At 50.4% G+C, this 26,665-nt stretch overlaps 8 protein-coding genes across 8 annotated transcripts; 4 read left to right on the forward strand and 4 right to left on the reverse strand.

The window, feature by feature from the left end:
- Window positions 1-30: 30 nt before the first annotated feature.
- On the reverse strand, window positions 31-5,478 carry csmB (putative chitin synthase; the record flags this gene model as incomplete). The annotated part of the gene is made up of 4 exons (XM_024821774.1): window positions 31-128; window positions 182-1,455; window positions 1,514-5,110; window positions 5,177-5,478. The coding sequence occupies 4 exons, from the start codon at window positions 5,476-5,478 to the stop codon at window positions 31-33; spliced, it is 5,271 nt and encodes a 1,756-aa protein (XP_024687744.1).
- A 1,742-nt stretch (window positions 5,479-7,220) lies between these two features.
- On the forward strand, window positions 7,221-7,593 carry P174DRAFT_437596 (uncharacterized protein). Its single transcript, XM_024826339.1, has 2 exons — window positions 7,221-7,425; window positions 7,486-7,593. Exons 1-2 carry the CDS (start codon window positions 7,231-7,233, stop codon window positions 7,543-7,545), a joined length of 255 nt encoding a protein of 84 aa, XP_024687745.1. The 5' UTR covers window positions 7,221-7,230; the 3' UTR covers window positions 7,546-7,593.
- Window positions 7,594-8,710: 1,117 nt separating this feature from the next.
- On the forward strand, window positions 8,711-14,452 carry chsE (chitin synthase class Va; the record flags this gene model as incomplete). The annotated part of the gene is made up of 4 exons (XM_024821868.1): window positions 8,711-8,823; window positions 8,902-9,090; window positions 9,145-14,357; window positions 14,421-14,452. 4 exons carry the CDS (start codon window positions 8,711-8,713, stop codon window positions 14,450-14,452), a joined length of 5,547 nt encoding a protein of 1,848 aa, XP_024687746.1.
- Window positions 14,453-15,266: 814 nt separating this feature from the next.
- On the reverse strand, window positions 15,267-19,400 carry P174DRAFT_456682 (putative dynactin; the record flags this gene model as incomplete). The annotated part of the gene is made up of 13 exons (XM_024829458.1): window positions 15,267-16,750; window positions 16,790-16,920; window positions 16,942-17,058; window positions 17,080-17,108; window positions 17,133-17,164; window positions 17,186-17,225; window positions 17,250-17,474; window positions 17,502-17,504; window positions 17,547-18,085; window positions 18,107-18,571; window positions 18,599-18,670; window positions 18,698-18,714; window positions 18,736-19,400. 13 exons carry the CDS (start codon window positions 19,398-19,400, stop codon window positions 15,267-15,269), a joined length of 3,819 nt encoding a protein of 1,272 aa, XP_024687747.1.
- A 1,111-nt stretch (window positions 19,401-20,511) lies between these two features.
- Window positions 20,512-22,522, forward strand: P174DRAFT_509197 (alpha-amylase; the record flags this gene model as incomplete). The annotated part of the gene is made up of 4 exons (XM_024831526.1): window positions 20,512-20,613; window positions 20,700-21,599; window positions 21,656-21,707; window positions 21,765-22,522. 4 exons carry the CDS (start codon window positions 20,512-20,514, stop codon window positions 22,400-22,402), a joined length of 1,692 nt encoding a protein of 563 aa, XP_024687748.1. The 3' UTR covers window positions 22,403-22,522.
- A 1,053-nt stretch (window positions 22,523-23,575) lies between these two features.
- Window positions 23,576-24,235, forward strand: P174DRAFT_437600 (uncharacterized protein). The gene has a single exon (XM_024826340.1). The coding sequence runs from the start codon at window positions 23,624-23,626 to the stop codon at window positions 24,152-24,154; it is 531 nt and encodes a 176-aa protein (XP_024687749.1). The 5' UTR covers window positions 23,576-23,623; the 3' UTR covers window positions 24,155-24,235.
- A 19-nt stretch (window positions 24,236-24,254) lies between these two features.
- On the reverse strand, window positions 24,255-25,250 carry P174DRAFT_456685 (uncharacterized protein; the record flags this gene model as incomplete). The annotated part of the gene is made up of 1 exon (XM_024829459.1): window positions 24,255-25,250. The coding sequence occupies one exon, from the start codon at window positions 25,248-25,250 to the stop codon at window positions 24,255-24,257; it is 996 nt and encodes a 331-aa protein (XP_024687750.1).
- A 219-nt stretch (window positions 25,251-25,469) lies between these two features.
- Window positions 25,470-26,444, reverse strand: P174DRAFT_447695 (putative pyrimidine 5'-nucleotidase; the record flags this gene model as incomplete). Its single annotated transcript, XM_024828692.1, has 3 exons — window positions 25,470-25,780; window positions 25,837-26,262; window positions 26,333-26,444. 3 exons carry the CDS (start codon window positions 26,442-26,444, stop codon window positions 25,611-25,613), a joined length of 708 nt encoding a protein of 235 aa, XP_024687751.1. The 3' UTR covers window positions 25,470-25,610.
- Window positions 26,445-26,665: the final 221 nt, after the last annotated feature.

The raw sequence follows: 26,665 nt of genomic DNA on the forward strand, positions 1-26,665 counted from the left end.
GTAAGATGGAAAGATAATGAAACAACGACCTCACATGTTCGCCAGCTCCTGGTCAATCTGGCGGTCGAGGAATGCCTTCTTGTCGCCAGTCAACGTCGTCTGGAGCCGTTGTTCCACCAAAGCACGAACTAAAAAGCTATTAGGGAAGAATACGAATTAATTTATGGGGAAAGGAACTGACCTTGTTTCTTAGTCACCGTGTCCAAGTCCACCTCTGCCAAACAGCTGCGGATCGCTTCTGTAATGGCGCCCTCATCCGGTCCGGTACCACCAGTCCGGAAGTCGAACGCACTAACGGGTCTCGAGTTGAGGCCGCCGCCGAGGGGACTGCGTGAATTCTGGCGCGCTACCCCCAGCAGGTTGTCCGTACTCTGCATAAGTCCCACGCTGTGCCGACTCATGCCCATAGGGCTATCCTGGTAGTGGCTGAGGTTGCCCACTGACATATTCCGCTGGTGTGGGTTGTCGGTATATCTGGTAAAGCTAGAGAGATGCGAGTTGCGGTTGCCCGGAATGTTTCCGCCAAATGGAGCTGGAGATTGCGGTGGCATGTACGGACTCGAGTGCCGGCCGTGGGGAAATCCGGTAAGGATGGTAGATGCCGGCTTCACCGAGGAATAGTTGGAATGAAGATCATCCATCTCCATGACCGCCTCGTCTCCGTAGCGGCTGTACATCTTCTCCTGGCTGACGCCATAGTCGCCACGACGACCCGGAAGGTTGTTCGCCAGGGCGTAGTCATCCCAGCGTTGGAGGGGAATACTCCGAGGATCGAATGCTTCATCCTCCACTGCTACAACTCGCTTCGTACCCTTCTCTCCAAGGACAATACGGGTACTGCCCCAGCTGAAGTCGTCCTGTTTCCAGAATGCATACAATGGCAGGATAAAGTTGTAGATTGGGAAGGCCATGATGTAGATAATCATCCACCCAATATGCTGCCACTGCCGTTTGACGATGAAAATGATGGCCTGGAGACCGTACACACCTGCCAGGATAGCGAGGGAGATATATGGGATCGGGCCGGAGTGACTGGCGACACGGTAGATCAGGTACCCTATGTAGACGCAGGTCGCCGGAAGGATGAGGGTTCCAATCAGGTCAACCAGTACCACAAATCGCATGCTGAAACAGCAGAAGCCACACAGGTCCTTCAGAGCCGCAAGCTCAACCAAATTGTGAATCGTCGAGTTGATCCACCGACGTCGCTGAGAGAGAAGGACAGACCAAGTCTCCGGGGCGGCGGTACTGGCATAGGCATCCGGAATGAACTTGTAGGACATAGTCGGGAAGTGCTTCGTCATCAGAGTGGTGAGGAAACGATCTTCACCCAGAGACAATAGATTCTTTTTGTGCAGGGTGTCTACATCGTTGTCCGCATATTCTTCAATGACTTTGTCTGAAATAATCAGAGGTCGACCCTTGTCTGCCGTTCGTAGACGATACATGCAGAAACTAACCAGCGCGTCAGTAAATTGAGATGAGACCGAAGTCACGGATCGGGCACACTTACCACCCCGGAAGACATGTCACGCTTCCAAACAAAGACTCGAAAGCCTTGGCCAGGTGATGCGAAATGTAGTACTCGTAGACTTGAATCATTGTCCACCAGCTTCGTTCCTCATTCTGAAGACTCGTCTCACCGCAGATACCGGCAATCCGTGCATCATTCGCGCAAGCAGCAACCAGTCGATTGAGTGAGTCTTCTCGAACACTTGTATCCGCGTCCACCATCAGACAGTACTCATAGAGTTCAGGGTCGACTCCGATGATGTTGTTGATCTGATGGAACATCTCTAGCTCCATCGGTGACATCGGGGAACGGTGATGTACACGGTTCAGGAAGTTGAGCAGAAGGATTTGCGAGTCACGCTTACCCCTGTTACCGGGCTTCGGCCGGTTTTGTTCAGACTCCTTACCGACTTTGACGACCACAATATATGGAACCACATTGCCCTCGTATTCGTAAAGACCAGAGTAAACCTTCCCATAATTGAGCTGATCACTTCCTTGTCCGATAGACTTGAACGGCAACGCAGGGGGGTCGATCTTAGGATCAACGCCGAGGATGTCCAGGACGATCTTAGGGGTTGGTCGATCGTTACCGCCGCCGACAATCATGCCATCGCATATGACGAAGATGAGTTTCCTTTTGTTGTCATATTGTAGGGCTGTCAAGGAGTCGAGACCTTTGCGAAGCGCATCTTCACCTTCTGTATATGCTGGCACAAGACAAATGACAAACTTATCTTGTGGGGCTGGACGACGTTTGGACCCAAGCTGTAGAGCCGCAAGGAATTTAACAAGGACAACACAGCATATGAGAATTGTGAAGGCAAGCAGAATCCAGTTATTGACGGTACACCGGGGGGTATCGCGGAAATCCACTTTCCCTTTGTAGAACACATAGTCGAGACATATCTGAGACTTCTTGAAGTCTTCAGAATCTCCCCATTTGTCGGTCACGTCAGTGCCTGGATAGTTCTTGAAAAGATCTGTGACACTCTTTGGCAGGAAGTTGTAGGTGTCTTGGTTATTCATCCTATCCAATGTGTAAAAGTAATCCGTCAAGTCATAGATGTTTTTGTTCACAATAACCCAGTATCGCTGGCTATCGTCGGCCTGTGTCGCAACGGTTCCTCTTGTCCAGACAAGATCTCCCTTGAAGTATTCACGGATCTTTGGGAGGAAGGTATCCTCATACCAGGTGATCTCGTGTAGCTTGGTGGTTGAGGCCCAATTCAGGGGACCACAATTGTGATTCGCATAGGAATACATGTCAGCAGTCGTGTCGTTATAGGCGATCTTGATTGACTGATCCGTCACCATTGGCGAACAGAATCGAGTCAAGGGGGGAGGAAAGTAGGCATCCAGGTTCTGGCCTCGAAAGGGCTCCATGGTCGACGCAGTCACGTCGATATTGTTGTCACTGTGCTGAAGCTTCCAGAATTTGCTGATATCATACACTTTACCGTGGATGCTGACATAGAAATCGTCGTCACCTTGGTGATATCCAACTTCCTTGGAGTTCCAGACTTTATCCTTGTTCGGGCAGAGCAGGTCACCAAACGCCATGATATAGAAACACACAATGGCATTGAAGAGAAGGATGAGGAGGACGAGAACCAGTTTCTCCCTCCAGGCCATCCGCACATCGGGACGTTTCATGCGGCCAATGTAGCGAAGGACAAAGGATGGGATCCAGAAGGTCAAGGCCCAGACAAACCCTGACCAGACGCGCCGACCGAAAGTGATTTCCTTCTTCTCGATATGCTTGGGACTACCAAACTCGGGATCAAGTTCGCCAGTGAAGTCGCCGTCGTAAAGTCGGTTCTCCCACTTTTTGGTGTCACCCTTGGTTCCGAGACCATAGTCACCAGCCATGTTCAAGGTGTTCGGCATACTAGGAGCGACGGATTTCGCTACCCCTGCGACACTGGGTGCCAGCATGCTTTGTCTCTGTAGGAGATTATCCCGACTGCCCAAGAGGCTGGCGGACTCCGCCATGGGATTCGCCGCGTACTGTGGCACGCCAGTGTCAAGCATGCCACTGCCGTACATGTACGAGTTTGCTCCGGGTGTTTCATCCGGCTTGAGATCGAGCATTGTCTCCGCCTCCCACCATGCGTTCTCTCGCATCCAGATTCGTTGATGGCCGACAAAGGCGTCGCCGTTGGTCCAGCCTCTTTCCATCAACCAGCTCTCCACACCGTCCCTTCCTTCTCTACAGCCCAATCGCGAATACCGGCTGACAAACTCCTCCACGTCAAAGTCGGCCGTAAAATCCATCTGCTTCAGACGCCGATTGGCCCATTCGGCAAGCCTCCACTCACGTATTTGGCGAGAAACGGCACCTGCAGACCAGGCGGTGGTGGGCGAGGCAGCGTTCAAGGAGTCAGGGGTATCATCGGTTGGATGGATCGAGATGTGGTGCCAGACTCGACTGCTACCCAGGGTAGTCATGAGATCAAACCGCCCTCTCTTGCCGACAGTGATCCCTTCAGCTTCCACGGGAAACAGTAACTGCCGCAGGAACGAGTCCATATCAACCTCTAACCCGACTTTTTCCAGAACTTCCTGCCTCTTGTCGAGCTCATATTCCCGTTCACGCCAGGCGGGACCAGTGGTAATTCCCAAATCTGGCTCGACCTGCGCTACGGAATTGTTCAAGTCAGTGAACACAGAGTGTCCGACGGGAGGAATCTGGACGCCATCCTCCTTCATCTCTGCATTGATACCAAGGGTATCATCAAAGACTCCTCTCAATGCCACAGCTTTACCAAAGGCAGGCCTTGGGATATCCACAACCGTGATACCCACGGTGTCCTCGTCTGACCACTGGCCGGCTGATCCGCTTCCAGAATCACCTTCCTGGTTTGTCCGGAGCTCATTCGCAATAGTTTCGTTGGCCTTCACGATGACCCAGTCAACCAGTGCCTCATAGATGCCCGCGATCAACACCTCGCGATCTTCAGTGGAACACTTGTGAAGAAGCACCTCCGGATCTAATCCCAGCAGTCCCCCAACGTCTTCGCATACTTCCTCGAGCTCCTCCTGATCGACCAGGAAGCCAGCCGCATTACCGAGCTTGAGTACGCCTGCAAGAATGGAGAGTAAACCGCGCTGTGAGGCGCCTTTGATACCAATGGCCTTCAACGCTGCCCTAAAATCCTCTGCCGCCGCAGCATCGTCGGCAGTCGGGAGATATGATGGAGGTGAATAGGTACCTGACTTGTTGAGTAATGTGTACGCAGAAGGATCCTTCAGGGCTAAGAATTCCCGCTCCGCAGGCGTTGATGCGGATGTCACAAGATAGTAGAACACGTCAAAGGCACGGTATCCCGGTTCCGCGGAAATATCCAAGAGTCCCTTTCGCACGTTGATGCCCGAAGTCGACAGTGCAAAGCTCAATCCGACGAGGTTTCCTTGTAGCGTGAAGGTGTAAGAAGCCGCAAGGGCAGAGTACAGAGAATACGAAGGGTTGAATGCTGTAACCGCGGACAGGAACGGTCTGAGTGCGGCAAGTGCGGTGAAGGCTATGCTGGGTGTTGGCAAGGGTAAGGCGGCAAGGAATGGTTCGAAGAGGGAGGGTGTCGATTGGTGAGCCGAGCTGGAAAAAGGTTAGCGATCACCCATACGGCGTTGAGATATACTAGAAAGGGGGTGTCATTCGAACCATAGGACGATACATCCATCCTCCGCCCTCCTTCGAGCATGTTCCCATGCTCGGATGGCTAATTCTCGATCTATGGTGCCACCAGTCCGGCCATCGGGAGTAGTGTGCCTGGCGGTAGCCCAACTATTCACAACCAAGCTTGTCGCTGCGTCTAGCTGGTAAGATTGACCGGAATTGTAGAACGCATGAAGTGCATTCAGCAAGGTCGTTGTGGACACCTGGGTGGTTTGGGGTGCTGATCGTGGACCACTCGTGGAAAAGCCAGCTGAATGACTGGAATAGACAGAGAATCTGTTTGACATGATGACTTATTTGACCGTAAGACGGCACTGTAATTGAGTCAGGCGTGGTAGCTGAGAACTCCGCGGGTTAAAAACCCGAAAAGGCTGGTGCAACGATCGCAGATGTATTGTTCAGAACATGAGCATCTATGGAAATTCTCCTAATGATAGAGACCCAAGATACAGCGAGATTCTCTTCCCTTGGTGCCGAGTGAAGTTGTCGAAATCTGACGTCTTGATTGGCAATCTTGTCGCTGAACGAATGGAACGGGACGGACTTCCACAGGCCGAACGATTTGTGATGATGGTACTCTTCACATTCAAAGCGAGAGATTAAGCGTGGGATAGGTGAGAATATGGCGTGTAGCGACTGTTGAGACGGCGAAAACCCGGAAAATGGCAATTATCGATTAAGAGAACAGCGGAAAGCGAGGGACAGTTGAGGGCAAGTTCAACAAAGGAGGAATAAACAAACGCAAAAAAATTGCGTCGATACAGATCGACAGCTGATAAGACTCGAGAATGAACAGAAGACAAGTAGAAACAAGTTGAAAGACAGCAGTATCGACAGGATGGAAGGGGAGAGAAGAAAGTTGCTGGTGATGCTGTCCAGTCTCACAGTGTCAGTCCAGTTCCGTCAATCTGTTGTTGTGCTAACTTACCTTTGGCACGGTAGGATCAGCTAGCTGTATTAGGTATCCGGGGTTCGGGTTCGGTGGTGAAGGGGACGTATTGAAAATTACTCTGCCGAGATTGCGCAGGTAACCTACCAATGTCTCGTTGTATTGGCGATAACAGCCAGAAGGGACCGGGCAATATCGCCATGGAAATCAGGCGAAGCACTATAGTTGATACTAGCAAACCACTAGCCAAAGTCTAACGGACCAGTTACAGCTGATAGATATTTTCAAATTTTGTCTAGACTCGACCTGGGCCTAATTTTGTACTCTCTGGCTCCCTTTCTGATATCAAAATGCGCATCCCTTTATTTAATACGCATTCTTAAGTAATATGCGGATGATCAATCCGCTCTGTTGCTTAATATCCATAGAACACCTTCGAAAGCAAGTAGCTACTCCATATCTCGACCAACCATAATCCATCCATGGTCTGGGAAGGGACAGTACCAGACTTTGGGTTTCAGGAGGTGAGATAACCGAGAGGCTTTTTTTCTGAGACAAAACCCACGACTTTCAACCATGTCAGGTGGCGTACCAGTACCACAGTGACCGAGCGTATCGAAAAGCCAATGAGAGCTGTAGAAACAACTAGATCCCCGACCTAAATTCTATAATTGGCATCCTCGTCTCACCTGGGCTGCGTTGGTTATTCATCCATAAGTGGATAGCCTATACAGTGCAAGTCTTTAGCACAGAAGCACTGTATTCTGGTTGAATACTGGTGCCGGTGAGGCCACACTTGTCTCAGTAAACACACCAATCGAGACTGATCAAATAGCCACCTTGAACAAGATTTTCTGCTCACCAAGCCATGATTCGATCGTTGATCGTTGATCGCTGATCGTTTTCTCTTAACAATCATCTGTCATATGTTATGGAAGAGTCATGCAGTGTGATGCCTGCATTGGAAGTCCCCACCGGATTGTTATTTTAAGTCGTGTTGCTGTACAGGCTCTGCATGTCTAACCTTTCTTTATTCTCAGGTTCTGTACTTGGACGCAGAAGTGGATTCGAAAACTGGTAGAAAACTTGAAGGAGAAGTAGCAACTTCCACCACCTTCTATCCTAATCGTAGGTAGTATCCGTATTAACAATGAAGGGGATTCTGGCTGTAAAGAATTCCTTGTATGACGCTTTCCCTGTTTTAGTTTGCCAGATCGTATCATTGATCCACTCTACTCCGTACTTAGTAAGGTATGTATCTAGCAGGTATCTTCATTGTGAAATATTTCGAGCTTCCAAGAAAAATTTCATTCACCTTCTGAAGTCCTTGGTCTGTCTCAAGTTTCTGAAAATCATTTAATTCATGAGTATCAACCAGAGGATTCTACTCCGTACGCGCACTCACTATAAAGGCCACCTTTCTTCACTCCATATATCCATCAAACAGGCGAGACTTGGAGTTTAGACACTATCATGAGTTGAAATCAACCAAGGTAAGGAGAGCCCCTGAGCCCCTAGGCCCTAGTCTCTAGCAGTTCTTTCTTCATCGGTGGCGTTGGTGATTGAGCAGGATTTTAATGCTATTGATTAGAAGTGGATAGTTTTCTATTCATTGATACCTTACGTACGGAGTGCCGACAGCACTGCACTGTACGGTATGTCAAGGAGGACCCTCAAAAGTCCCTAACAGTCCCTGCCGGTTCGGCCGTCCCGAGGAATTTCCACATCCCCTATTTCGATTAGGTGTTATCGATAGTCGACCCGACCATGTCCATGAGATCCTGAAAAGACGCGATGGTCCTCGCTTGGGGGAGCGTTAATACTAAAAGTAGAAACCGCCTTGTGACAGACCGAGATTTTTTTTTAAGCGTAATTTTCGGTCCCTTCCGCATAGAGTAGAAACACTGAGATTGTATTTCTCAATCCAGCAGCATAAGAATAGAAACCACCAATCCCAAACAGGTAAATCAACAATACAGCACATGTACCTACCACAGCACCACCTCTTTTTATCCTCGCTGGGCGGTGACCCCAGACAGGACATGGTGGACTGAGAGGCATTGCTACTCCGTACAGAGACTCATTGCTGCTTTTTTTGCCAGTCTCTTTCTCAGCTTGTCATCTCTCTGCTACTTTGATTTTCTCCATTTCTTCCATCATAATAATAATACACTCCATAATTGGGAGTATTTGTGCCCCTCGCTTCCGAGTCGTTTTCAACACTCTACACACGGTCGCTTCTCCTCAAAAACCTCATAGTCAAACGACGATCGCTTACATCCACTGTCGTTCTTCCCTTCGTGCAAGTTGATTTCGGTTCTGCTGAACAGGTTGCATTTGCCATCTGCACAAGCAATGTGCTCAGCTATCTGCTGGTGCTAGGAGCTTTTTTTGGACAAGTTTCCAACATTCTTCGTCTTCGAATACTTCGCGATCACCATTTCTCATTACCAGCCTGAGCGTGGGCGAGACGGATCAACCGGGCTTGAGGCTCATTTAATCTCTGTCGAATCATTTATTTCTTGTTTCATTCGATTGAATTCGTTCAGCGAAAAGTCAGAGTCTGTTGATCATTATTCGTTTTCACATTTGAAGCACCTCCGTTGTCGGGACTCGGCACCATCCACATAATGGCTGCGCAGTCACCAGCAGGTGGCGCTCCGTCTCATGCGCAGTCGTCTTTACCGTCATTACCAGCACATTTGCAATCAGACACGCACCTGACAGCCCATTTAGCTAGCCGGTACAGTCTCCCCCTTCTCCCTATCTTGATGATCAGGAGGGGTTGATACAGTACTAACATCCGTGCCGCATCATTCAGTTTCCACGTCGGATTACCAACGGCCCGACTCTCATCTCAGGCCCTGATCAGTCTAAACACATATACGACATCGACTAAAGGTCCTGATGGCGGCAAAGAGGGCAGTGCAATGGGAGAGGCGGAGGACCTGGCCAGACGTGCCTTTACACGTCTCGGCGCTAGGGGAGAAAATCAGGCCGTTGTTTTCCTGTAAGCTTCTTGCTGATCTTGATAGAGTGATCATATCTGACTCTGCTCATTTAGTGGCGAGAGCGGATCTGGAAAGACGACAATTCGCTCCCACTTGTTGTCCGCATTCCTTTCGTTCTCCTCGACCCCATTGTCGTCAAAGCTATCTTACGCGGCGTTTCTCTTCGATACCCTGACAACCACGAAATCCTTGACCACACAGACAGCCTCAAAAGCTGGACTCTTCTTGGAACTGCAATATGATGGCTCGTCTTCTGTCAACCCAACTCTCATTGGCGGAAAGATCATTGACCATAGACTTGAACGGAGTCGGATCACCTCTGTACCGACCGGAGAGCGAAGTTTCCACGTGCTGTACTATCTTCTAGCTGGGACTAGTGCAGCTGAGAAGGCTCACTTAGGCTTCGACAAAACCGTCCACGTATCGACCTCTTCAGGCGCCGTTGGCCATAAGAGGTGGAGGTACCTCGGCCACCCGACTCAACTGAAAGTGGGTGTCAATGATGTGGAGGGTTTCCAGCATTTCAAGACAGCTTTAAGAAAATTGGAATTCCCGCGCAGCGAGATCGCCGAAATTTGTCAGATCCTTGCTACTATTCTCCATATTGGACAGTTGGAGTTTGCCAGTGGGCAAGCCACAACCACTCATGCGGAAGAAAGTGGTGGATATTCACATGAGGGCGGCGAGACAGTCACTATTGTGAAGAACAAAGATGTGCTGTCTATCGTCGCTGCATTCCTGGGTCTGTCGGTTGAAGATCTCGAAAATAGCTTCGGCTACCGGACTAAGACCATCCACCGGGAACGAGTAACGGTCATGCTGGATCCCAAAGGGGCCCGACAAAATGCCGATGAGCTTGCACGAACCATATATTCCCTTCTTGTCGCCTACGTGATTGAAGCCGCCAACCAGCGGATCTGCGCAGCGGAGGATAGCGTTGCGAACACGATTTCGATTGTCGACTTCCCTGGTTTTGCCCAGGCCTGCGCCACTGGTTCTACTCTGGATCAACTTCTCAACAATGCAGCGACTGAATTGTTGTACAACTTCTGCCTGCAGTCATTCTTCGATCGAAAGGCAGACGAGTTGGAGCGGGAAGAGGTTTCGGTGCCCGCAACAAGCTACTTTGATAATACTGATGCTGTCCGCGGCTTGTTGAAGCATGGCAATGGGCTACTCAGTATCCTTGACGATCAAACGAGGCGCGGGCGGACCGACAATCAATTACTAGAATCTCTGAGGAGACGGTTTGAGAACAAAAACCCTACTATCGTTGTGGAGGGCTCGAAGAGGACCAGCTTGATCTCACAAAATGCTCGTTCCGCTTTCACCGTAAAGCACTTTGCCGGTGAAGTCGATTATTCTGTCAGCGGCCTAATTGAGGAGAATGGAGAGTTTATCTCCGGCGACCTTATGAGGCTGATGAAATCCACTAAAAGCGACTTCGTCAGGGAACTCTTCGGACAGGCGGCCTTGCAAACAGTCACGCATCCTAAGGAGAAAACGGCTATCATGCAAGCACAAGTTAGCTCAAAGCCCCTGCGTATGCCTAGTATGGCTCGACGAAAGACAAGCCCATCTTCACGGCTGGCCTTCGATGCGGGAGATGCAGATGAGGTTGAGAGTCAAGCAGAGAGCATCGCAAAGGATTCATCTTCCGGCAGACGGAAAAGCGCTATGCTCACTAGTGGCATACAAGGTGCCGCTGGTCAATTTCTTTCCTCGCTGGACATTGTTAATAAATGCCTGAGCTCCACGAACCTGAACCCCTACTTCATTTTCTGCCTGAAGCCGAACGACCGGCGCATTGCAAATCAGTTTGACAGCAAATGCGTGCGAGCACAGGTACAGATGTTCGGCATTGCTGAAATTAGTCAACGGCTACGGAACGCGGACTTCAGCGTTTTTCTTCCGTTCGCTGAGTTTCTTGGTCTGGCGGAAATTGGCAACATCGTCGTTGGCAGTGATAAAGAGAAAGCGGAAGTCGTCCTTGATGAGAAGCGTTGGCCGGGCAATGAGGCTAGAGTCGGCAGCACTGGTGTGTTCTTGAGCGAGAGATGCTGGGCCGATCTAGCAAAAGTCGGAGAGCGTGTTGTTCCTGTGTATGCTGCTGATATGTCGGATGAAGGAGGTGATGGTTTGCTCCACCCTCGTAGCACTGGCTACGGGGATTCCAAAGTCCGACTTCTCAACCCAGCCGATCAGTCCCCTGGAGCGTTCATCTATGGTGACGAGGCGAAACAGGGTTACTTCGGCAGCCGTGATCTTGATGGACGCTCCGATGCCGGTAATTCTGCCTTCAATTCCGGGGATATGTTTCGAAACCATGAAACGCGAGAGCAGATGCTCGAGAAGGGAAATGAGAAGAAAATGGAAGAAGTCGATGATGCGCCCATCTCTGGTAGTCGCAAGCGTTGGATAGCGCTCGTTTACCTTCTCACATTCTACATCCCGGACCTCGCGATTAAACTCTTTGGCCGGATGAAGCGCAAAGATGTGCGAATGGCCTGGCGTGAAAAGTTCGCCATCAATCTGATCATTTGGTTCAGTTGTGGGGTCGCCATCTTCTTTATCGTCGCCTTTCCTGGGCTGGTTTGTCCCACGCAACACGTCTACTCTGCAGCGGAATTATCTTCGCACAATGGCAAGGACGGACATAGTTCATTCATTGCCATTCGCGGCGTCGTTTTCGACTTGGACAAATTCATGCCAGGCCACTATCCGGATATTGTGCCCGAATCGGCGTTGAAAAAGTACGCGGGTGTCGATGCTACCGGTCTCTTTCCGGTGCAAGTGTCTGCACTCTGTCAGGGCAAGTCGGGAAGCGTTGACCCCACGGTTCTATTAGATTACAGACCGACCAATATCTCGGGATCAGCAACTACGATCAGTGGCACAGACACCAACTCCGTATACCATGACTTCCGGCACTTCACCAACGACTCCCGTCCTGACTGGTTCTATGAACAAATGATGATGCTCAAAGCAAATTACCTCAAAGGTTATGTTGGCTATACGCCAAAATATTTGAACACGCTCGGTAAAAAGTCACAGTCTATCGGCAGCATCAATGGCAAGGTTTATGATTTGACCAGCTACATCGCTGGTGGTCGGCTGACGAAAGCGCCTCCCGGCGAGACGGTCCCTTCGGATGTTGACACCGATTTCATGGACGACACTGTTGTGTCGCTCTTTCAATCGCTTCCTGGCCAAGATTTGTCAAAACACTGGGAAAATTTGAGGATCGACTCGGCGCTGCGTCAGCGGATGCAACTTTGTTTGGATAACCTCTTCTTCGTCGGTCATGTGGACACGCGTAACTCAGCTCAGTGCGAGTTTGCTCGGTACTTCATCTTGGCCATATCAATTCTGATTTGCTCCATTATCGTCTTCAAGTTCCTTGCGGCTCTACAATTCGGTAGGAAGAACGTGCCCGAGAATTTGGATAAGTTCATCATCTGTCAAGTCCCCGCCTACACAGAAGACGAGGATTCTCTTCGCCGTGCCATTGATTCTATGGCACGCATGCGGTACGACGACAAGCGCAAGCTTCTTGTCGTTATCTGTGACGGTATGATTATTGGTCAGGGTAACGATCGTCCCACGCCCAGGATTGTCCTCGATATCTTAGGGGTTCCGGAGTCAGTGGACCCTGAACCCCTCAGCTTTGAGAGTTTGGGAGAAGGTCAGAAACAGCACAACATGGGCAAAGTCTACTCGGGTCTGTACGAAGTCCAGGGTCACATTGTCCCTTTCCTTGTGATTGTCAAGGTCGGAAAGCCCTCGGAGGTTTCGCGCCCCGGTAATCGAGGCAAACGTGACTCCCAGATGGTCCTGATGAGATTCCTGAACCGTGTCCACTACAACCATCCCATGAGCCCTATGGAACTTGAGATGCACCATCAGATCCGCAACGTCATTGGTGTCAACCCCACGTTCTACGAGTTTATCTTGCAGGTCGATGCTGATACAGTCGTCGCTCCTGATTCAGCAACACGGATGGTGGCTACGTTCTTAAATGATACTCGTCTTATTGGTGTCTGTGGTGAAACTGCGCTGACCAATGCTAAAACTTCTGCGGTGACTATGATTCAAGTTTATGAGTACTACATATCTCACAACCTGACGAAAGCTTTCGAGAGTCTTTTCGGGTCCGTCACGTGTTTGCCTGGATGTTTCACGATGTATCGGATTCGCTCTGCAGAGACCGCCAAGCCATTGTTCGTCAGCAAGGAGGTCGTCGACGCTTACGCTGAGATTCGTGTTGATACACTTCACATGAAGAATCTGCTTCATCTGGGTGAGGATCGGTACCTGACCACACTTCTCCTCAAGCATCACTCCAAGTACAAGACCAAGTACATCTCGAGCGCCAGGGCCTGGACCATTGCGCCTGAAAGTTGGACAGTCTTCCTTTCACAACGTCGTCGGTGGATCAACTCCACTGTCCATAACCTTATCGAGCTGATCCCAATGCAACAGCTTTGTGGATTCTGTTGCTTCAGTATGAGATTCGTCGTGTTCGTTGATTTGCTCAGTACTGTGATTCAACCTGTCACTCTTGCCTACATCATCTACCTTATCTACTGGCTGGCCAAGGACACATCGACAATCCCCTACACTTCATTAATTCTACTTGCCGCCATATATGGCTTACAGGCTCTTATCTTCATTATTCGTCGGAAGTGGGAAATGGTTGGATGGATGATCGTGTACCTCCTTGCGCTACCTGTCTTCTCCCTCGCCTTGCCCCTCTACTCTTTCTGGCACATGGACGACTTTAGCTGGGGTAACACACGTATCATAACAGGAGAGAAAGGCCGCAAGGTCGTTATCTCTGATGAAGGAAAGTTCGATCCCGCCTCGATCCCGAAGAAGAAGTGGGAAGAGTATCAGACAGAGTTGTGGGAGGCTCAGACTTCACGAGATGACCGATCTGAAGTTTCTGGTATCTCTTATGGCACCAAGTCTTACCATCCCGCTCAGTCTGAGTATGGGTTCCCAGGCTCGCGACCCATGTCACAGCTGGACCTACCTCGCTTCGGATCCCGGATGTCTTTGGCGCCATCAGAAATGATGAGCCGACACGCGGACATGGAAATGGAGAATCTGTCCCACTTGCCAAGCGACGATGCCATTCTCGCTGAGATCCGCGAAATTTTGCGGACAGCCGATCTGATGTCCGTGACAAAGAAGAGCATCAAATTGGAACTGGAGAGGCGCTTCGGCGTCAATCTGGACCTCAAGCGTCCTTATATCAACTCAGGTAAGGGCCATACATTTCCAATCCCCCTATTGCGTGCGTTATGCTAACTTTACCAATCTATAGCCACCGAGGCAATTCTTGCTGGCGCCCTATGATCTTCGCATCGCCTCATCCACTAAGGATGGACAGTTGACAGAGAAAACGATGGAGCACTTTCAATTCCGATATTGTATAAAGATTCTTCATTTATCTAATACACGTTTCTTCTTTGAGCGATGTTGTGGAAGAGATCTGCTACATACCTTGGGATTCACGGACCGCCAACGCCATCTTCATGATTAGTGTGATGATCTTGTTCACCTGACCCCATTTCCGATCAACCTTACTCATCTGCTACTTTTTCATGACAACAAACTGAGCTTGATCTTGTCTATTTTCGGTTTGCATTTGCCTTTTTACTTAGATGTATACCGAGCTGGAGTTGTACATTTATCTGTTTCGCCTCATGTCTTATCCCTCGAGCATCGGCACATTTTACTGTTGAGCGTCAGTTTTGGGTTTCATTTACGCTAGGTAATAAATATTGACTTGGGACGTCTTTGTATACATGTGGACGCCTTGAAATATACGAGTTGTAACCATGAAGCAGTGGACAGCTAGGGGTATGATCATTGCAACGATATGCGAAAGTGACGCGAAGCTGTTCTCAAAGGCAAACTATAATTCTGATTTTGAAAGGAATGCGCTGAGATGTGGTCGGATAAAGTAGAATCTGGAAAGGGGTATCTGGCGAGTCATCAACTAGTTGTGGAAGTGGCATTTAACGCTAGTATACCAAGAACCAAGAAAGTCCAAAACGTAGTTGAGATACTTAAAATGGGAGAAACGCTTATAGAGACTTTGTAGAAGATGATGTCCGCATCCACAGACAAGGATCCTTCAGTGCAGAGTCTTGAAAGATGAAAGACGTTAATAAGAAGGCGCCAGAGAAGTCTCGATCGGCTGGTCAAACGCTTTGGGATCACCATGTTCCATGCCCAGTATCTGCCAGGCGGCACCCATCATGCCATGCCCCAGACCCTTGGGGAAATCACCAAAGACCGAGTTCCGCGACGCATGTTTCTGAGCGCGTTCGCGAGAGATTCTCTCTTTCTTCGCGGCGGCCAACCTATCCTGCTCCCGCTCGTGGCGGACGATGTCATCTTTCCATTCTGCCCAGCGCTCGTAGTTCTCACGCTGTTGTAGCACCTGGTAGCGGAGCTTGACTTTCGATGGGCGCCAGCCGACACGGTTGCCATTGTTCTGGGACATGGTAGACTTGAGATCGCGGACGTTGGATTCTTTCGTCAGCTTGAGAAGATGAGCAAAGACGTCCCTGCTTTCGGATGCAGTCTGTTGGACCTTGTCATGCAGAGCGCCGGAGGGTGGTTTGGTAAGCGGCAAGTCGAGCCATGAGTGCATATCCGCCGCCCGTTGCACCGAGTACGGGTCGAGCATGTTCGAGCGTCGGTTTTCTTCGCGAAGGAAGCGGACAGCCGCTTGTAGGCTGGCGACTTCTGCGCGAAGAGCCTCGTTCTCGCGCATGGCCGCCAAGGAGAGACTGTTATCGATGACAACACCGTCCGTTGTGGTTCCGACTCCTGTTGTACCGGAGAGTCGTTTGACCCGCTCAAGACGATTCTTGAGTTCCTCTCGCTCCGCTTCCAAGGCTTGCAGGTCCTTGCGTTGTGTCTCAATAACCCCTTCAAGGTCCGCTTGCTTCACCTGCATCTCCTCGATCTTGCTTTCAAGGTCCTTGACCATGGATGCTTTCTTGGTGGCCTCACGCATTCTCGATTCTACCAGTTCTACTCGAAGAGCTTGCTCCTCAATTGTTTTGTCCTTGACCCCCAGCGCTGTCGACGCTTCATGTATCTCGTTCTTGAGCCTTCGTATTTCCTCATCGGCGTCTGGAGAGTTTGTCTTATTCGACCTGAGCTCCGCAGCTCTTGCAATCCATGGGGCAGGGCGCCTCTCAAACTCTGTGGTGATGGATAGATCGGACGAGACCGCGTCCAGCTCCTCGAGGAGGCCACTCAGAGTACGTAATCGACTATGGAGTAGGGACATGGTGTCATTGTTTTCGGATCCTTCAGACGGTAGACAATAAGCTGTGGAGGTTTCTGACATCGTCTTCGATGCCTCTTCGATAGTCAAGGGTTTGATCCGAGTCTCATCGCTAATGAGAATCGCCAAGTTCTCCCCAAGCTGACGTGCCAAAGCAGAGAGCTCCTTGGCAGCTTCTTCGGCGCTCTTGAAGGGGCCGGCAACGTCTCGTGATAGAGACAGTGATCGCGATCTGAGGTCTTCGAGCGTACGACAAACCTTGCCCAGGGCAACTTTCAACCCCCGAGCTTGGGACACGAACCCATCCGCTTTGGTGAAGAGCAAAGAGCACTCCTCATCACCTTCCTCTGGAACCGTAATCTTCGACTGCAGCAATGTCTTCAAACGTGCCATGCAAGTTGCAGTATGATCGATATAAGACTGCGTCAACGATGAGCGCATGCAGAGTTCATCCGCAAAAGCCTCGAGGGATGTAGGAAGGAGGGTCTCTGCTAGATGAGAAAGCAGAGCGATGGATCTTTGGAGTTCCACGGCGCACTTTCTGAGGTTCAGTTCGTTTTTCTTCAAGCCTTCCATCCAGAAATTCAACGTGCGCTCCACTGGCTCCATCTCGAACAACGCTCCTTTGATGCTCTCGAAATTTTCCGCGGAGCAGCTTGTGATATAGTTGACAAACCGGTCGCTCAGAGACGAGATATACATGAGCTTTTCAAGCACGTCGTAGGCCACGAATATGTCATCGAGAGCTGTCGCTATCGAAGCTTGTTCAGAGATGTTTTCACGTATGGTGTTGTTCATCAGAGAGGCCTTGAAGCTGACCCGCTTGAAGCGCAAAAGGGCGAGTACTGAGTCTCGCTCTCCGTCAAAATAGTCCGGCAAATAAAGTTTGAGAATGGATAGATGCTGTATAGCTTCCTCTGCGTTCATACGGTTTAGTTCGATATCGATTGTCTTTGTCTGCGTCTTGGCCATCGACGCCTGTAGTTTCATATTCAAGTCTATCATGGCTCGCGACCGCGTCGTAAGATCGTTCGCCTCGGCTTCTGAAATCTGCTGAGATGCTCGCATATCCTCCAGGTCCCCTTGTAAAGTAGAGACCAGCTCCCGAAAGCGGACCAGAGTGTATTCTAGATCTTCAATGACTTCATCTTGCTGAGAGATCTTTCGGCATTGTTCGTTGAACAGGCTTTCTCGATAATCAATCTCTTCCTGCAGTTGCTTTTCTGTTTCGATGTGGTTGTATTCAAGCTCATCGTTGATCTCTTTCAACGCCTCCAAGTCTTCGATAGCAGCTTTGAGCTCGTTGATCTCTTCCTGGTATCGCATGTTCTTGTCCGCGAGCTCTTCTATCATCTCTTCAGCCCCGAGTGCTGTTTCCAGCTGCTGCTTGAGATCTTCGACATTATTCTCAGATACAAGCAGCTTCTCTTTCGTTGCTTCGTACTGGGATTTAATCGCAGCATAATCCTCCAAATCCTGCTGGAGTTCCTTGATCTGATCTCGTAGCTCCGATTCCTGCTGTTGGGTCATGTCCCGGAGTCGAATCAAAGCTTCGCGGAGGCGCTCATTTGTCTTTTCCATTTGGAGCCATCCATGGCTGGATTTCTCTTCAGGAGTCATGACCTGGCCCAGCTCCTCGTTCTCCTCCCTTAGGACATCCAGCTCGAGTTCAAGCTCCTCAACTCTCGTCCTTAACACGGCACACTCGTGCTTGAACGCATCAGCTGTCTCTTCGGCCATTTCACGGTCCAATGCTGCCATTTCCAGGATCGATTCATGCTCCGCTTGGAGACGCTCAACCTCCTCAAGCTTGGCCTCAGTGTCTTTTAGTTTCTTGCGCAATTCTCCAATCTCAAGCTGTTGCGGCTGGTACTTTGCTTGCAGCTTCTGGATGATGGCTTCGAACTTATCCCTCTCTGACTGTAGTTTCTCTAGAGTTTTAAGCTTTTCTCGGTCCTCCGCTCGTTTCTTCTCCATGACCCTGAGCTTTGTCTTCATCTCATCAAGCTCCCTCGCGACTGCGGCAGAATTGTTTTGTGCTTGCCGTTGCGAGGAAGACGTGAGGCTAGGGCGGCCGCCGGCCGGGCGCGCCGAGCTTGGTCCCTTTTCAGATGTCTTGCGGGTAGGAGCCTCGTTTCCGTCCATGTCAGGCTCAGCATCTCTAGGATCTATCTCAGGATCCTCCGAATATGCACTCGTGTGGCTTTCTGTCTCCTCCGATGACTTGTTGGGAGCGGTTGGGCGCAGTGCAGGCCGCTTCAACTGTCCTGAAGATGTTGGTCCACTTTGAAGACTTGGTCTGGCCGCCTTGCTGGCTGGTCCTGATATAGACGATCGAGATTGGCGAGCGGCGGCAGAGGGAGGCGGAGGAGGGCCCATCGACGTCTTTGGTCCGGACGGAGGGCGGGCTTTTACTGCGGACGGCCGCGATGGGCCACTGATGGACGAACGAGTCGAGGAAACAGGACCGGCGGGGGTCGATGGAGACTTGATCGGCGATTTTAGCGGCGACTGCACCTGCGACATGTTAGCAGTCACTAGAACATTGGCAAGCATGGACCAATTTACCCTAGACGTCCGCTGAGATGCGGACCGCGAAGTTGGCGACGGGCTCGCAGCACTGACGCTATGTCTTTTGACATTGTTCGCAGGCAAAGCGCTGGGTCTTTTCATGGCAATCCCGCTTGTTGTAGAACCAGTCTGCGCTCGTCCTCTGTTCGCTGGAGCACTGGCGCCGCCCCTGGGAGGTTGTTTCGTCTCCCGCACAGGCTGTTCAACGATAGCGGCAACAGCAGATGGCCGTATAAACATTCCATAGCCCGGTTCACAGTCAAAATATCGTTCTCCTTGAACGGCGCCATCGTTTTTCCCTGTAGGTTCATCCAGCTCAATACCGACCCAATCGCCGGCAGCAAAATGCGTAGTGCCAATAAACCGGACGGTGGCCTGCCGACCGTCGGTCAGAGTGACTACATGGCCAATAAATAATTCAGACATGGCACAACATTCGGAACGAGAGCTCTTGCTCAATCAATGGCCAATAGAACTCCGGTTGCAGGCCTAGATTAAGGGCCGAGGAGATGCGGTTGTTGATGTGTTTGTTGCTCCCTGAGCCTCAGGACGCGACGCCGCGTGATTGGTTGGAAGTGTGGCCTGAGGCACCAGCCCCTGACACACTTATCCAAAGCGTCTAAACCATAAAGTGCAAGTGGCCGGAGCGTCCACAGTCCAATTTCCTTAGTGCTTTCGACTCCAGAGCAGTTCCTGGGTAGACTAGGCAGACTACATCGTCCCTGCGAATCATCCGGCGGCGCATTCGGGCAATCTACCCGAAAGAAGTTACTGCTCAGTTCTCTACCACAAAACTAATGTCAACAGAATCGTTAGGCGGCAACTTGGGAAACACCTCCTGCGCCGCATCTTGGTCTGGCAGCTTTCTCCAAAGGACACAGAAAAGCACAACTTCTTGCAGGCCGTTCGATTGTGGAAACGGACCACTCGCTATGAAAGCGCATCAATGGTTTAGTGACTTTCGTCCTTGGTACACCATGGCACTGGCAGGCTCTGAATGACTCGTTTTGGAGTCGTTCCTCTCGAACGGTCGAACCCCTGTGGGACGCTATCAAAATGCACCCTAAGCGATGCTTAGCTGCTGGTCAGGGACCATGTAGGCAATTTCGCAAAATCCAGACTTAGCCTCAAAAGGGTTCTCTTGGACTGGCGAACTCACTTTTCGGGCCTTGGCCGTGATATCCACACTTTCACAAGCAGGCAAGAGTCCATTACAACAGTGGCTAGGATACCCTCGTGCACTCACTAGAGCACTAGACTAATTGTTGGTTGAGTCAAGTCAATATCGCAGGGTTACATTGAGGCGACTTGCTGTATATTAAACATGTCTTCTCTCCTGGCATCGAGCCCTTGCTCCTTCCCTTTGTAGGAACCCCGCTCTATATAAGCTGTTGTCCTCAATATAATTTGAGAAGCTCTTCCTGCGCTTCCCACAGTTGTGTTCTTTCTGACTTATCCATCGCTGTTGTATCATTCCTTTCCTGACAAGCTCGCCCCTCAAAGTCATCAGCAGAACTGGCAAAGCAGGAGCGCGAAAATGCGGCAGTCTTTGTATCATGGTGCAATCTGGTCTGCGTTAGTCAGTCTCGCATCGGCTGATGCTCCATCTTCTCAGCAATGGGCTGAGAGAGCCATCTACGTTTGTCTCCCTTGAGCATTATCACATGGGTCTAACGTGAAGCGTGACCGTCTCGGCTCAAAGTACTGACAGTGTCGTCCTTGTAGCAAGTTATGACAGACCGCTTTGCTCGCCCAAAGGGCTCATCTGACGCACCTTGTGACCCTAACAGGTACTGTGGAGGCTCGTGGACTGGCATCATTGACAAGCTCGACTACATCCAAGACCTCGGATTCACCGCCATTCAAATCTCGCCGGTCGTGGAAAACGTCCCGGACAATACCAAATACGGCGAAGCATACCATGGATACTGGCCCAAGAATCTGTATGCTCTCAATGAACACTTTGGGACCGCAGATGAGCTTCACAGATTAGTGAGCGAGGTCCATAGACGAGACATGTACCTAATTGTTGATGTTGTGATCAATGATATGGCTCAAGCTGTCAATGGTTCCATGAAAGATGACCCGTCTCTGAAGATGGACTATTCCCAGCTTTTTCCCTTTGACGATGAGAAGTACTATCATCCTTTCTGTGCCATCACGGACTGGACTGATCCTAAAATGTACAAGAATTGCTGGTTTGCCGTGGAAACGGTTGCCCTGCCAGATCTGAACACGGAAGATACCTCCGTCACCACAATGATCGGAGATTGGATCAAGCAATTTGTTGGCAATTACTCTGTTGACGGACTACGCATTGACGCTGCACTGCACATGGATGACAACTATGTCTCCAGCTTCTCCAAGGCGGCTGGTTTATTCACGATAGGCGAAGTCAGCAACGGAGACACAAGCCTGGTGTGCAAATATGAAGATTTGGTTTCTAGCGTCCTGAATTATCCACTCTATTACGCCTTGATCCAAGCCTTCACAGCAGGCAATATGCTTGGACTCGCCGAAAGTATCCGAGCCGTGCAAAAAGATTGCAAGGATTTTACGCTTCTGGAAACATTCGTGGAGAATCACGATCTCCCTCGCTTTGCGTCACTGACCAATGACACGACCGTAGGTTTGGATGATTGCACCGGGCATTTTATATCCCGCTAACAGGTACAAATTAGCTGGCAAAAAACGCGATGGCTTTCAATATTCTCTCAGACGGCATCCCCCAAGGTACGTTCCTCGACACGACAAAGGGGTTCCCCAGGCAGTGCTAATAGTTTCAATCAGTATACCAAGGTCAAGAGCAGCACATGCCGGGCAACTACACGCCTTTCAACCGAGCAGCCCTTTGGACAACGAACTATGATACCACGGGCCCGCTATTCAAGCTCACCGCAACGCTGAACAAGCTCCGAAACCACGCCATCAGCATCGACAACCGCTATGTGACCAACCATAGCATAGAGCTTCATTCCGACAACTCCACGTACGCTACCAGGAAGGGCCCCGAGGGAGCGCAGATTGTTTCAATCTTCTCAAACCAGGGCTCGAACGGTGGCAAGTACCAGCTTGCGTTAAAGGATGCGTATGGGCCTGGGACAGAGGTCATGGAAGTCCTGAGCTGCTCCAAGCTCACTGCTAACGACGCCGGCAATCTGACCGTTGATATGGACTCTGGTGAACCAAGGGTCTTTTTCCCTGTCGCGCAACTCAATAACTCTGGGTTGTGTGGCTTTGAGAAACAGAAGACTGTGTCGTCGAGCAACAGTAACAGCGACAGCAACAGCAACAGCAACAATTCGGCTCCAGCCTCTAATAACAACAAGGACGAGGATAAGAAATCCTCTGCGAGTATCGTTACCGTTCCATGCCCTAGTATTTTGATCCCTGGGGCAGCATTGGCAGCTATGAGCTGGTTTCTCTGATCGGCTTTCAACGCCATCTTGGCGCATTTTGCCGGTGTGCTGTATTTCTACTTACCACGATTTCTTCATTGCCTACTTCATTCTTTTAATTGTGCTCTTGCACCCTTTCTTATTTCGACTCAAAATGAACTTATGTACTTTACATTTATCGATGGCTACAATTCACTTCTTGCCAGGTACTTGCATTGTCGATGTTGTATGTCCAAAATCTGACTGGACTAACCGTACCTGGTTTAGCTCCGCAATTGATCTAGTCAGGATCAAATCCACCCTGAGCTTCATTATTATCATCTTACCTTAATCTTCGAGTAGAAAATCGACAGCGAGATTTTACTATCCATCAGATAGTAGAGCGTCGGAAGGCGGAGGGTCGTGATTTGAACGGCAAACGGACGGAGGGTGGGACGGACGATCATGATTCATGCCGGCCCGCAGGAGGATGACCGAAGATCGCGGGAGGATCATGGCTATTCTCCATACAAAGGATGATTTAGAACGAAACAAGCGCCGTTTCCCTCGCGTCCAAGTAAACTAGACAATATGTGGTTGTCGGCATACCGGCTACGTCCGCCACTGTGGACCACGGTTCGTCGCGAAAAGAGTCAAATGTTGTCCATATATATTAAGAGTCTTGACACTCGTTACAACCAGGCTTTTTCAATGAAGACCAATAATCGAGTTCGAGTCCATCCTTTTGAATCGCAATGGGAACTTCGGGCAATGATAACCCGCAGGAGCAGGAGAAGAAGGGGATTTCAATGACTCCGCCAGAGCTCCTGATGACCACGAGTACCCTACGGATCTTAGGCTGGTCTTGCTGAAGACCTCCCTCTATATCGCCATGTTCCTAGTTGCATTGGTACAGTCTAAATGCTCTCACACTTCTTCTCCTTGCAACTTGGAGGGCCTGCAGGATAGACCAATCATCTCAACTGTCACACCGTCCATCGCCAATGAATTCCACGCGTCAAACGAGGCAGGCTCGTACTGAACGGCCTATCTTTTGCTGATAGGAGAGCACCAGTCTACTATCTCCCCATCTGGTTCCAGTCGGTGAAAGGTGACTCCGCCATCGAGAGTAGCATCCACCTGCTGCCTCTGGTGATTGCCATGGTTGTTTCATCCATTGTCAGCGGCGTGGGAATGGCTCAAGTGGGCTATTACACGCCGTTCCTGATCGCTGGCACATGCAGTGTATCAGTCGGCGCCGGCCTTCTCAGCATGCTCAAAGTCAGCGCAACGACCAGCCAATGGATCGGCTACCAGATCGTGTATGGCCTCGGCTTGGGCTGTTGCCTCCAGGCGCCCCGCTTCGCTGCGCAGACGGTACTCCCTCGCAAAGAAGTGGCCATCGGCGCTTTCCTCACGCTTTTCGGTCAGATGGTCTTCCGTACCATATTTGTCTCGGTTGACCAGAACGTTCTCCACCAAGGTCTGGCTACCCGTTTTGCCCGCATCTCTGGCATCAGCATCAGTCCCGAGAACATTGGGAGCGCTGGTACCACTGGTCTCTTCAAGACCATTCCGTCTCAGTTCCACGCTGCTGTGCTGAGTGCTTACAATTCCTCACTGCGGCTATGCTTTTTGGTTGCTCCCGTCTTTGCTTGTCTTTCTGTCATTGGCAACTTGGGCATTGAATGGCGCAATGGCAAGGAGGAGGCCGAAGGAGTATCCAAGAATCCTGCTAGTGAAAACGCTGCCGGAGATGGTAAGAACTTGAGAGCACTGAGTGATGAGGAAGGAGGCAGATAGATGAGCACTGAGCAGTAACTCAGAGGGGTTTCTCCTTTGCACATATCCCATGCTACATGGAATGGATTGACTACCCATTGTAAACGAATCCATAAGCTGGCTACCGATCCTCATCACTATCATACTCAGGTTTCATGACGTCCTTCCGAATTTGATCTAGATCTGCATGTTCCAGCCAGGAGCTATACCATTCCAGAAACTCAGGGATGGAATCGAATCTTGGGTACCGCCCGTTTAGTTCAGTGGGGTTCTCACCGTCGGCGTGGAAAACGACCACCCGCCACGCCCAGTCCTTGTGGCTTGGATTAGAGTCCTCCACGAACCGGCGACAGTAGAGATAGGCACTGTGCCATTCATCATGTCCACACCGGCAGCCAGTGCCGGTCAAGAAACCGACTCTCACTTCCAAGTCTTCATCGACAATCCCGTCAATGAAGTTTTCGTCACACAGGTAATATTGCAGATAATCTTTCAGCGCTTCTCGGGCCACGTTGATATCAGGGGGCGGCAATGCAAGTACCGTCGGGTGATCCTTCAAGGCATAGTCCTTGGTCTCTGATACGAAAACAGGTTCGAAAGGGGCGATGCCCGAGCGCCGGAAATCTGGATCCTGGACACCATCGGCATACTTGATAAAGGAACCCAGCTCGTGGCAGAGCGGGATTTCGAACTTCTCTTCCTGCTCTTCGCGAAAGGCCGCCTCATTGCACACGCTTTGGACGGGCTCCAGATACATCTGACGCCACTCCTCTGATACCAGCGTTGGGGGCTGGATGCCATCCATATACTGGTGGTATAGCGTTTTAACGTCCGCCAATCGAGTGATATTTCTCTCCTCGCCAGATTGCCGGACTGGGCCTACTGGGGCGCAATCATTCCAGGGATCCTCGCCCTTGATTCCTAAATTACTGCGCCAGTAGGGGCGCATCTTTTCCAGTTTTTCTTCTTCGGTGGGGAGCTTCATGGCTTCGATTTCGTCGATCCGGTCTTGGAGGAATTGCCGGTTAGAGGACTCCATTTTGGTGCGGAATCGTTCTACTGCCAGGCGCATGATTTCATCTGCGTCAGGGGCAGATGGTCGTGTTGTGTGTGCCATGCTTAAAGCCTGGATGGTGGGTTAACGGGGAAGGGGTAAGAAGAAAAGAAGTTAACAAAATGAAATGGTGATCATGATGCTGTGTGAGAGGGTGCCTGGCAACCTCTAGGCTGCCATACCAGTCTTTGCCAAGAGAAACGGTGGTGATTCGAGTTATAGTGTTACTTAGCCTGTTGGTTCCCCTCATACGCGATTAAAAGTGGCTTTACAAGTAAGAAGAATCAGAAAGAAGAACCTATAATCAACTGCCGCAACAGAGTCCGCCATTGCGAGCCTAATGGCAGAAGCTTCGTATATATTCATTAATCTAACATGATACAAACTACCCTTTCTATGAACAAACGTCTGTCAAGTTATCTATCATGCGACATTAGCCTTAAAGAACTGTGGGAACAGTGTCCGCAACTCCTCAAGGCTTCGAATCATGTATTGTGAGGCCGGAACCCGAGGTACCGGGAGCGTCGGTTCGACGAGGTGGACAGTAGTCCAGCCACGTTCCGCGGCGTGTTTGCAATTCAAGTGCGAGTCATCTGCCGATTATCAGCATAATACCGAGAGAAGGTCAAAGGACGAAAGAAAAACATACCAACAAAGTAGCACTGCTCCGTGCTCGGCACCCTGGCTTCAATCTCCGCCTTCTCATACATGTCCTGGGATGGCTTGCAGATGAGCGGAGGCCGCGAATAGTCGCAGAATGTGATGCCTTCGAACAGATCATCCACCTTCAACAACTTGATGACACGTTGGGCATGTGTGATGTAAGCGTTTGTGAGCAGCCACAGCTTCACTTTGGACTTGTCGATGTCCTCGAGTAACTTGCGCAATTTGGGATCCGGTTTGAGGATTTTGTCTAAGGGGAGGGCATCATCGACTTCACGATTGAATTCAAGGGGTTCAATGGTGTGGTGACGTGTCAGGCCCTGAATCGCAAGACCGTACTCCTTGTAGTATTTCTGGTGGAGCATGTGGGCGTCTTCAGCGGAGAGGGAGAGGTGCTTGACGAAGAACTGGTCTGCGATGGTGACAAGGTTAGACGGGTTCTTGGCCGAGTGCGGTGCCGAGGAGGTTTTGAGGCAACTAACGGATCAATTTCTGCATCTCATCATGGATGTTGCATTCTGCGCTGGCCATGTCAGTCCTCGTCAGAGCGCGCGAGTCGGCGGGGCTCCTGACCTCGCGAATAGAGCTGCACATGACTTCTGGTTAGCTTGGGATTTGCGAAAATGCAACAGAGCAAAAGAGCGATGCATATACATACACAATTATCTATGTCAAAGAAGAAAACTGGCCTTGGATCAGGATCAGGTACTGCGCCAGTGGGACATTCTGCAGTCGCCATTGTTCTCCGCCGGTGGATGATATCACTGTGAGAGATAAAGGGTCTATAAGAGAAAGATGAGGGAAGTGTAAACCTA

The sequence above is a fragment of the Aspergillus novofumigatus genome (genome assembly GCF_002847465.1).
Source record: "Aspergillus novofumigatus IBT 16806 chromosome Unknown P174scaffold_1, whole genome shotgun sequence".
In the NCBI taxonomy this organism is placed as follows: domain Eukaryota; kingdom Fungi; phylum Ascomycota; class Eurotiomycetes; order Eurotiales; family Aspergillaceae; genus Aspergillus; species Aspergillus novofumigatus.